This window comes from Homarus americanus, unplaced genomic scaffold (genome assembly GCF_018991925.1).
Source record: "Homarus americanus isolate GMGI-L3 unplaced genomic scaffold, GMGI_Hamer_2.0 scaffold1024, whole genome shotgun sequence".
NCBI classification, from domain to species: domain Eukaryota; kingdom Metazoa; phylum Arthropoda; class Malacostraca; order Decapoda; family Nephropidae; genus Homarus; species Homarus americanus.
The window spans coordinates 620,182-631,973 of NW_024715228.1; the positions used below are offsets into that span (position 1 = coordinate 620,182).

General features: G+C 37.5%; 1 protein-coding gene across 4 annotated transcripts in view; it reads left to right on the top strand.

Moving 5' to 3' along the window:
• LOC121855081 (epidermal growth factor receptor substrate 15-like 1) overlaps positions 1-8,452 on the top strand; it is a 33,577-nt gene extending 25,125 nt beyond the window's left edge. For 3 of the 4 annotated variants that reach the window (XM_042349910.1, XM_042349927.1, XM_042349920.1), the window contains one exon: positions 1,625-8,452. In XM_042349910.1, the coding sequence (XP_042205844.1) occupies positions 1,625-2,674 (1,050 nt within the window). In that variant the 3' untranslated portion in view covers positions 2,675-8,452. Of the gene's footprint in view, positions 1-1,592 lie in introns of all 4 variants that reach the window. The other variant, XM_042349937.1, reaches the window with a different exon arrangement.
• The last annotated feature ends 3,340 nt before the right edge of the window (positions 8,453-11,792 follow it).

Here is an 11,792-nt window from a genome sequence, read left to right on the forward strand (position 1 = left end):
TGTACAGACAGAATCAAACATTTTTTTGTATTTATTTATTTAATCTTTTCTATTATGCTTGCTTTATACACAGCTTGTCCAGTATCATGGGCACTTAGTAAGAGATGGAACTCACTGTTTGTGTCACCCTTACCTTTTGGAGGTTAACTCGTGAAAGTGTTTATCTGTATATTGGGACATGCCACAGGAAATGTAATGTAGTCATGTTCAACTTTAGGTGATGAGAATACAGTACAGTAATGTTAGTTTTTGTCTAATTACCTTTCGATGAAAAATCATAATTGCAAATTAATCCAAAAGAAATTTAAGCCAGTCCCCCCACCTTGATACAAATCATAAATTCCATTGTTCAGGTTATACTGGTGTTCAGGTCTGTGATATGTTAAGTCAGGATCTGGTTACACAAAAGAATTTACAATGAATGCTCTTAAGTTATTAATTTTGCATGTTTTGTACAGCTGTTCTGGTTAATATTGTGGGTGAGGGTGAGAAGGTGTCAAGCAACACAATTGGGATATTTTGTTGTACAGTATTTGAAATAAGTTCCATGCTATATTTTTTGGAGGATTGTATTGAAGAATGCTTCTACTTTTTTGAGATGCATGTTACCAAGACAAGTGTAAAATATATATGGTATCAGCTGAGCTTATACTTTTCTCTTAGATCATCATTAAGTTCTTTTTTATGTACATTTTTATATTCTCATTTATATATATAATTTAAGAGTTGTTTTTGAAGGCCCTGTTTTAAACATGCATTTTGGATACATGTAGCTTTCTTGTCCTCATGTTAGTGTTTGATTTTAAGAAAGTACAGTACAAGTAAAGGAAAGATGAGATTGCAATTTATTTTATTTATTTTTTACTTGGATGAAAAACTGCCAATTTATATATATCATTATTCAGTATACATAGGTATATGTATTATCATCATCCATAAATAATGACTCCCAGAAGTACTTTACCTGACATTGTGGTTACACCTTATTGACTCTTGATTAAATTATCAAAAATAATTTGCTTAATTTGGCTTCTGCCACCAAAAAAAAAAAAAAAAAAATTTGGTTAGCATTAATTTAGCTTTTCTTAACCACCAAAAGAAAAAGCTTGAATGTCAGAACTAGTACAACTAATAATATATATATATATATATATATATATATATATATATATATATATATATATATATATATATATATATATATATATATACACGTAGTTAGTTTAGCATCACTGGTGTTTTTGTGTTTGTTATGCATTGAATGGTGCTAAATGAAGATCAGTAATTTACTGTATCTCTTTCATTTGTTCCTTATTTTTATCATAGTATTTTGATTTTCAGTTTGTAGCATGTTGGTGTTAGTAAGCAGACGGTCACTTGTTGTTTGGTGAGCCGCGCACCACACACCAGTTTGTTTTGTTCATTCATTTGGTAATGTATGTTACCTTTCCCCAGTACCACTGTTGCACCTTTTTTTTTCTTTTTATGATTTGGAATTTCCTTCATATTCTTTTCCTTACAGTTGTAGTGCAGCCCCGAGGCGAATGCAGGCAGTAACGAGGGTTCCTCCCCCTCTTTCTTTACCTTTGCAGCACTGATCCCCAACTCACACTCTTCTCACTAGTGTTCCAAGGTAGTCGTCACCAGCAACTGCGCATCGCCTTGGGGGGATGACGAAAAATTTGCATCAGCCACCAAACATGCAGCATCGGGGGATGAAGACCCCTTCAGTTCACCATTCTCAACGACGAAGGGAAACTTAAGAAGCAGTGATAACTCCCCTTGGCCTCAGGATGCCTTTGGATCATCAGGGTTCACCTCTGATGAAGGATTTGGAGAGTCTTGTGTATTTGCCCAAAATGATGCATTCACTGAACCATCTGGAGCTCCTGATCCTTTTGGCGGGGATTATGACCCCTTTAAGGATCAGGACTTTAAGGAGGCTGATAAATTTTCTTGGGAAGATGAACCAGACCCCTTTAGTACATTACCTGTCAGTTCAGAAGTAAATACTGACAATCCTGTTGATAATACAGCATTCAGAAAGACTGATCCTTTTGGTTTCAGTGTTAATGAAGATGATGCTGATGCTAATGCTAATGTGTTCACTGAATTTTCTAGTAAAGAATCATATAAATTTTCTTTAAGCAATGCAGATCAATATGATTCAAACGAGAATAACCGATCAAAGTCTGCTATTGGGGATCCATTCTTCCATCAGACAAAAGAAACTATCCCCATGCGATCCAAAACTTCGCTTGGTGAACCACGGAATGCTAACTTTGATTTTGATCCATTTTCAACATCAAAAGTAACAAAAGCAGAGAAGAACAAATGGAAGAGTAATGAGGACCTATTAAGTGAAACATTTGCTCCGGATGATAGTTGGGGAAGTACCGGCAAGCTTGGATCAGTTGGTAACGCAGCCAGCCCCTTTGGTGACAGCTTTACCAGCAAACCTTTGAATAAGGGCACTCCCCAGCAGTCTCACCTGGTGACAGAAGATGAACAGCTAGCTTGGGCTGCCCAGGAGAGCATTAGAATGGAAGAGTATCGGAAACAGCAGGAAGAACAAGAACGAGCAGAGCTGGAGTTAGCGCTCACTCTCTCACGTTCCATAACCCATTCTCCAGCCCAGCCTCACTCCTCACGGTCACCATCAACAGGCCTCTAAGCTAGGGACATAGGAAAGTCAATTGTACATATGTCTAAAAAAATATTATAGTATGATGAAATTGTTATGATATTAATGTTGAAATTTAGATTATAGTATAGTTGTTTTCTTGTTTAAGAGTTCTGTAGTTTTGGAATTTATTGCAGCTTTGTTATAAGGAAAATCATATAATTTGGCTAGCTTATATGTATTGAAATGCAAATACAGTATACACATCTTGCAAGAGGTATTGTTCTCTTTCTGCATTTCTTACTTTAATGTGTTATGTGTTTCATATATGTGAAGAAAACATGGTAACTAAACTATCACACGAAAGATGCTGACCAAGATGTGCTCTAATGTCAAAAATTAAATATATTATTTTCAATCTTTATCCTTTCATTCATTGATGGGTACAGAAAAAATTGCTCTTGATATTCATAGTTTGCCATTGCACACACATTTAATTATTATGTAAAATGGCCAGTCTTTGTATTTTGACCTTTGTGAAAATGAACAGTAACGGTTAGCTGAAATAAGATAAAAAAATATAAATAAATAAAAAGCACTGGATTTATATAATACCGTGCATGGCCTCTCCCATTTTGCATTAATAGCAAAGAAGAATACAGCTTTGCATTTGGAGGCCCGTTCATTGAAATTTACTTGCAATAAATTCAAATATAAAATTTGGGTGTGTGTGTTGGAGTGCCATTACCAGGTATAGGATGGCTGATGCCAGTGATAGTCCTACATAAGCTTGTAACAGACCATTCCCAGTGTCTCCAAAGGATCAAGTCTGGATTCAGGTTTTGATATATTTTTGTAATTGTGTGATTAGTTTCTTGATATTGTAAATATTTTTGTCTTGTTTTTCTCGACACGAAGATTTGATTTTTATTATTCATCACGATTTATAGAATTGTTTAAGGTATCAATGACAGAAGTGTGCTCTGTGCAGAATTTCATATCACCAAAAAATGTGCTCATAATTATTGAATTTTATGATGTGTAGTTGCATGTATGATATTATGGTCTTATTTTATTGAGATGTATTATTTCATTACTGGCTTTGAATGGAAAAGTTAATACCTCCTTGAGTATTGATTTTTCTTTTGTTTTTTCTGTAAATTGTGAATTGTATGTAAACTTATTTTATTTTTGTAGTTTCTTGAAGGAAGTTTGTCATATTTGTTTTATATAGTAATTTGGAGTTATTTTAATCAATTTTTTTCATGCGATGTCATTCAAAAGCAATGTTTAAATACCTTGTAATTGATATGGACATGAAATAATGGAAACATTGTTTTAACACCCAAATTAAGCATGAAGGTGAAGAAGGATTCATTCCTGTATAGCCTTCTTGCTTATGTCTTCCAAGAAACAATATCTCATTCCTCCTGGCCCCACACTTTGTTTCCTTGGGCCATGGTCCTCTACCTCGAACTCTACCGATTATTGTAGGTGCTTTCTGTGTCCCTGTCAAATTGGCAACAAAAAGTTTTCTAAGTGCCAACCACATGGGAGAACTGGTGGCCAGCACGTTGGAGTGACAGTAGCTTGGTAATTGACATCATGAGGTACAGCGTCGCCAGGGATGAAATTACCACACTCAATCAATCAATCAATCATGAGGTACAGGAGGGGGTTGGCTGACCAGGCTTCTACATTTCTGTTGACTTCCAAAACTGACTGTTGGGGGTCATTCATTGAGATTTTGAATATCAGGGAATTCTTTATGCAGTTATTAATTTTGTGTAACAACTAACCCAATTTGAGAAATATATTTGTAAAGTAATACTATCAAGATCTTAAAGGAAAGCATGGTTTCATATAGCTCGAAGTCAATTAAAATTCTTGGCAGAATTAGGATCATTGTACGGTACTTGTGGCATACCATCGTCTTCCACAGACCCAATATGGAAGTGGGTTCTAATCTACTCTGCAGTTTGCATGCCAGCATTCAAAACTTTTTGCTGAATTTCAACATAATATTTATCTGTATTGATTATTTTGCAGTTAATCATAGCTGTTGGATTCCCAGCCATTGTTTTAGTGTATTATAGCAACACTATAATAATAATATCTCAGTTGATTGATTCTTGTCCTCATGTCCAGCAGTCAAGTGCTTAGTGAAAGTATCACCCGTCCTAGTTGTTTCATCGAGAGAGCGAGCGCTGCATTACTGTCCATGATGCATTTTGTTGAAAGTTTTTGCATTTTAAGAGAGATGGTATTGCTGTGTGTGCAGAGAATATAGTGAGCACCATATTTGGGAGACACTTTGTAGTGTGGCATAAAATGACTGTTGGGGTAATTTTTTCACTACACCTGGCCTTTTGGGTATTATTGCCTGATCATTTTGATAAACCTGTAACAGCCAAGGGACTTGTAAATTCATTAAGACTGGACAACGAGTATTTTTAAATTTGCAACACTTGCCTTTGTTAAACAAAACTTATGTTTGGTACAAACTCTGCATGTTCATAGTAATAATTGGTAATATGTAGTGACACAGTAAAAAGTTACACTAAAAGTGGTTGCATTGATGAACAATGTTGTATGTATGATGTAAAATGCCTTACTGGTTCCAGGAAGTTGTGTTGTAGCTGAATTTTGTGGTGTATAAAGTGAAATGTCCAGGTGTAACTGGAATCTATTTCTCCCGTTTCTTTGTAAATGTATCTGTGAAATACTCGTGTACGGAGGTAGTGTACCATTAAGCTAATGTAAAAAGGTATAGAAATGTATATTAGTGGATTTCCCCAAACCCTTCTTCACCCATTCCTATTCCCTTCTCTCCTTAAAGTTGTTATTGAAAGTGTATTTTGATGAGGAACATAGAGAGTGCATTTGTTAGGCCAAAGACAGTACTGTAGTGAGAGGCACATAACTAGCAAGTGGTCTGTGGTGGAGAGTGCTCAGGTTGTGGCCTGATCTATTTCTTTGAAATTAGTGTATTATTTATCTTGTCCCATTTAAAATTATCATGTCTTAAGCAGGTGTGGAAGAAACATTGTACTTCTCTAGTCTGTAAAAAACAACAATTGAATCTGATTTTGTGAAGCCTCAAAATCGTCAGTCACATCAAAAGAAACCATGTTATCAGTTTATATAAACTGAACCAGTTAACCCAAATGAGAAAGTGGGGTTGGTCATACTAGTCCATTTTTTAGTGTCCATTCATGAGCTGAAACAAACAGGAATATTGAATGGAAAGTATTAAAAGAAAGAAGCATAAGTAAGCTCATATTTGTCTCCAAACTTCATGTGAGTATGTAAAGTAATGACAGTTGAGAATGGCACTAGCTTAATATTCTTTGTCGTGCAGAATATGTAAAAATGTGATTTTATTGAAAAATAGTTTCCATACAGTGATATTTTCTTGTATTGTAAGATGTTTGGTATACAGTACTGTAATCTGCCATTATTTGGACAAAGGACATGGAATATTGCTGTAAACAAGTTCACTTTTCTTGAGGTTAAAGAACTATACCTTTAATTTAATCGAGTTTCATCAAGTACAGCCTAAAATACCGTGTTCATCTTTTTAAGTGATTGACGAGAGGCTTGGACTAGTAGCATTAGTAAGATTAGACTTGGCTGGGATATGTATTTAATTTTGGACTCTCTTATGTTATGAAGCTTGAGGCCAAGACAATTATATGTACCCTTCCTATGGCACTCATTTTTTATTGGATGTGTAAGTGTCTTTTCATACATCTGTTATTCATTGTATTTTTAGGTTTTATATTTTTGGACGAGTTTTCAGCGCAGTGTGCTGAACATCTCGCAGTCTGTCGCCTTACATGTACATGTTGTCAGTATTACATCATCAGTATCAAGGACAGCTGGTGGTGGTTGGTAAATGGCATGAGTCAATTTAGATTTTTAAAGAGTACAGGTATTTTGTATTTAATTGAATAGTTTATTTTTTAAATAAACTATAAAGCATACATTTTAAAGGATGTTTTTAAGTCTATGTAATGTACTTTAGTTTCAAATTATAATTTTAGAAAGGGATACACTGAAATTCTGACTTGTAGTTAACACTTAGAGGAAAAATACTGAAGCTCTTACATTGTAACATACTGTATACTAATAGCTTGCATGCATGTGCCCCCATTTCAATAATACTCATTTCACCAGGTAACCAAAGCAATCAGTATAATGTGTATTACGAATATACTTTAATTCCCAAAACCGTATCACATTACATAATAGCGTCATCACTTTTTTAGTTAGGGATCCACAATTTCAGAATGTAAAAATTTAAAGGTACACTTTGTATTGCCCATAGACAGAATATGAACCACACACACCTTGGGAATGTGGTATGGTTTTGCGAGTTGTAGGTCATGACAACATTGAACAGTTACTGGCTTAGCCTTACTATTCACACTGATATTACCTTGCCTCTGCTCTAAATTCATAGGTGCATTTATGAACACTTTTATATGATACAGTATACAGGTATTCCTAATTATGTTCACATTGAATTTGGCTTAAGTAAGAGTTTTATGTTCATAAACAAAATATACAGTGCATATTTAATTTAATTTTACTTTTTAATTGAAATTATAAACTAAACAGTTGGTCTGGAGAAATTTTTAGCCACTTTATCACATTTGGTGTAGCTGTAATGATGTATCGAGACATTAAATTTTGCAAAGCATTTATGATTAACATTAGGTCGAGTACATTGACTGGGTGCAATATCAAATAAGGTTATACGGTACTTTCATTCATGTGATTATGTAGTGTCGTAGATTATCATGATCCAAGTCACATGAACTCTTAGAACACTTTGGAGAGATGTCCCCCCTTGATGAAGATTTCATCATACTTTATACACAATCATTTTACACAGTTCCTCTCTGACACAGCAGTTTTTCCAAGTTCAAATTACTTATTTTCTTTACTCACATTCTTAAATATTGACAAGTGGAGATGGATGCCATGGCTCGTGCGACCAACTGACTGTTTGCCAAGTGATTGAATTGCAAAATGTGTTCATTATGCTATATAGTTTAGCAGAATTGAGATGCTTTCATGATTTGGGTGGAGCAGTATGCATGGTTTGAGGTTGATGCTCTATTTATAACTTGGCCATAACAGTATCCTCCCAGGTAATGTAGCTACTCTTCTGCCTTACCAATCGTGTGCCACCACCACCCTGTTCCCTGCTCCCAGGCCTGGCCTTCTCTTACCACTGGAGGGCTTGTTACACTTGTGACCACTGCTTTCCTTATACTTATTCCACTGTAAACTATTGGTTGTCAGTTGTCTGTATGTGAATTGTAATAATAGAAATATTGACACTACGCCAGGGTGATCCGAGTGACATTGTATATTCTATGCTCCAGTGGTGATGATAAGAATTGGTGCCTGAGTGCGTTGCCTTTATCTCAGACTGTCAATGTTTCTGATTTATTTTGAGCCTGTATCAAGCGTGTACACTTGTGTTCTCAACATGCTTCATTAGGAAACTCTGTAAGATGTTTATCATATAATATATGATTGGTAAACACTGTGTTCTACTTTCATTGATTTTGGATCTTGCGATTAAACTTTGTTAGCACAAGAAAATGGGGGCTATTTTGTTTTCAGTGGAAGTAAATTAACAGTTTGTTTGACGTTAAGGTTGGTGTTGCTTCCCCCACACCAACTTGGGAATATTCCCCAGATACTACCAGAGAGGGAAGCCCGTGGTTTCTCCTGTCTATCAGTCGTGTTGTTCAGTGTCACCGTCATGTTATCTCAATGTAAATAATGCTTAATAAACAAACACGTTCACCAGATGCCTTGTTTTATTTCAGTTATCCATACATAATGCTTGGGTTTTAATAATCAAGATTATGAAGTACAGTATAGTGTTATAGACACCCGACAATGTACTTTAAACCTTTTAATATAACAAGTCCTAACTGTTGGTTAGCAAGATGTACTATCAGGGTAATTACAATTTTCTAAAAGCCATTTGAACAAGTAATAATGCAGATATCAAATTTTCGTTGACAGATCCTTAATCAGCATGTTCAGGAGTACCTATACTGAGATTTTGAACAAAATCTATTTTTTTGCCAAAAATCTTGTAAGGCATAAGACTTATAATTTTTGTCATTTTCGGCCAAAAAAAATAGATTTTGTTCAAAATCTCAGTATAGGTACTCCTGAACATGCTGATTAAGGATCTGTCAACGAAAATTTGGTATCTGCATTATTACTTATTCAAATTATTAAAATTTTTGTCAATTTCGGAGTATGACAATATGAAATATGATGATCTCAAAGCCCAACTGGAATTCTTTGTCAATACCTATTCCAGTGACCTGGAAGCATTTGTTCTAGAGTTTTTGCAATTTAAAGACATTTTGTCTTCTGAATCTGACAGGTCAGTGACAAACATCTCCAATTTGCTGAGGTCCAAAGATGGTATTTTGACAACTGCCTTTCCAAACATTAGTATCTTGGTAAGAATTTTCCTTACCATCCCCATTACAAATTGTGAAGGAGAGAGGTCTTTCTCTATACTATCTAGGGTGAAAAATCACTTGAGGTCTACCATGGGACTCTCCACCAAAATAGAGCAATGGCTATCCTTTTGACCAATCAGCGTAAGGGGTCTGAAATAAACGGAGAAGTGATTGGCTCGTCTTATTGCTGTCACGGTAAGAGGTCGTAAGTTCCGGCGCTGTTACCTCGTCCCGCTCTTAAAAGATTTAAGGCAGGAAAGGCGTTCTCTTGTTTATGATTGCGTCTCTCTCTCTCTGTATTGCTTTCACGTTGAGTTTCCTGTTCCAATTTCTCCTATTTTACACTAGCAAAATTGCCTGGCTTCACTCAGGTTTGGTATATACTGATTAAAACCTGCTAGACACGGGTAAACAACCTTAACCTGACTTACTAACCCAGCCCAACCTCACCTAAACATGACGTTGCTGTTTCTGGGTAAAGAGAAGTGTCAACATCAACCATACCAAAACCATGGAACCTCTCCTCTGACCTTGTCCCACCTCCCTCCATTACCTCGGGCCCCAACACACTCCAAGTTGTGAACTCCACCAAGCTCCTCGGTGTCACTATATAGTAGATAGCAAACTAAACTGGAAAGCACACGTCATTGTAATTGTCAAATCTTCCAGTTTTCGTCTCCACCTCCCCCGTCGCCTTAAGTCCCTCGGAGTTCATTTAACATTCATACTTCTCAAACTCACCTATGCCTCCCCTGCCTGGTCTTCCTCCCCAAATGCCACACAGTGAAAACTCATAGAAAAAGTGCAGAAGATGGTGTGCAAGATTATTCTCTCCCCTTCCTACTCCACATATCAAGAAACGCTCAACACCCTGACCCTCTCGGCTCTCTGACCATCACCACGACCTCATCTGAAAATTTGGGGAGAAGCTTCTACACCATCCTCGACACCGGCTCCTACTACCACCCGAGATCCCTGTCCACGAATTGCTGTTCGGCACAACAACCGCATCCAACCCATACGAGCACGCACTGATCACTATAAGAACAGTACAGTCCCAACCAAGGTAAAAATTATCAACACACCGGTATATACAGTCACACAAAAAAGAGAGGGAGAAGAAAGCAAACGGCTCTTGTTAAACAGATAAAGAAAAACAGCAATAAACAATAATAGCGTCTTTAACTGATGTTATAAGAAAAACTAAATAAAGTTAAGGGGATCATCAAGCGATGTTAAGAGTGCGGAGGCTATTAGTAAAATTAGACTTTATATTAAATATAGTGTGGGAGAAAGAGTAGCAAGAAAGTCAGAGTGTTCCATTACGTGTATTAGCCGAGCGTCTCCGGAGAGGCGCATCGTTTGTCCGGTGTCACATCGGATCCGATCTCACGTCGGCAAGATCAGCGCTCATTCACAAATTATCTAATCCAATTACGACACCGTCTCTTGTTTTTATAGACGAAAGAAAATGGACAACGTCGCCGCGCGTTAATATCGTCATTTATAACGCAGGCTTCGTCCATTACACTGATTTGCCCTCATTTTCTAATTGACCTCTGCCTTCCAGAGTCTGACGCGGCCGAGACTTGGGCTTGGCTCTTCCCACACCTCTTATTTCCTCTATCTATTTCCTTTTCTCTCTGCTCGAACGAACATAGTTTTGATTCGTTGATAATAACGAAAAAACAAAAATAATGAATTTGGCGATATAAGGTCTAAAGGAGAGCGGAGTTGGTGGTACGACACGTTAGAGGAGGAGGAGGAGGGAGCGTTGTCTGCCTGACTACACATAATAGCCGAGGTCCTTACGACGCCTCGCCTCCTTCCCTGGGTCCTCCCTCGCCGCTTCCTTCACTCCTCATAACCAGAGATGTAACGATGTTTGTCCGTTAATCCAATGTGTTAGTTGGCAGGTCATCGGACAGAGGGCAGCGCGGCCACTCCCAGTGACGGATGGCCCACGTCCACACACACTCACCGTCTTCCCGACCCACTGTGTGGTCCTGGCACCCGACACACACACACACACACTGTTGCCTCTAAAGACACACAAGCCGATAGTTTTCCCTCCACACAAACACCTACATGCATCCTCCAGAAAAAAACCCCACGCAACCTCCACACAGACATACATACATACATACACACAGGTTGCCTCCACCAGTACACCGTCAATGGGGGTTTGTTTATATCAATAGTACAGTAATAGTTCACTCAGTCATTTACAAAAAAGTCGTCAGTAAAGGTTTAAACTCCGGACCTGTGTATTGCCTGTCCTGTCCAGTTCAGTAAACACCGTACCACTCAACTCATCTAGGATTCATCTGTTATATCTGGGTAATCCTCTATCAAATATTATAAATCCTCAATTAAGTGATGCAAATCCTCCATCCTATTATACAAATCCTCTATTACATTTTGCAGATCCCTCTTATATACGGTTGATCCCCTCCAGTCTCTGCTAACCTGGCCAGAGAGTCGGATCATGGCGACCCTCCGGCAGCAGGTGACGTCTCTGTGTAAGGTGGGACTATATCACAAAAATATGATCTGCGTGAGACACATCGTTCCAGGACCAGAGTCCCCGAGGGAGGCCCCAGCAGGCCCTGACGACGATGGAAGAACTGCAAATTTCTCAAGAAAAGCCTGCTTCATCTAGG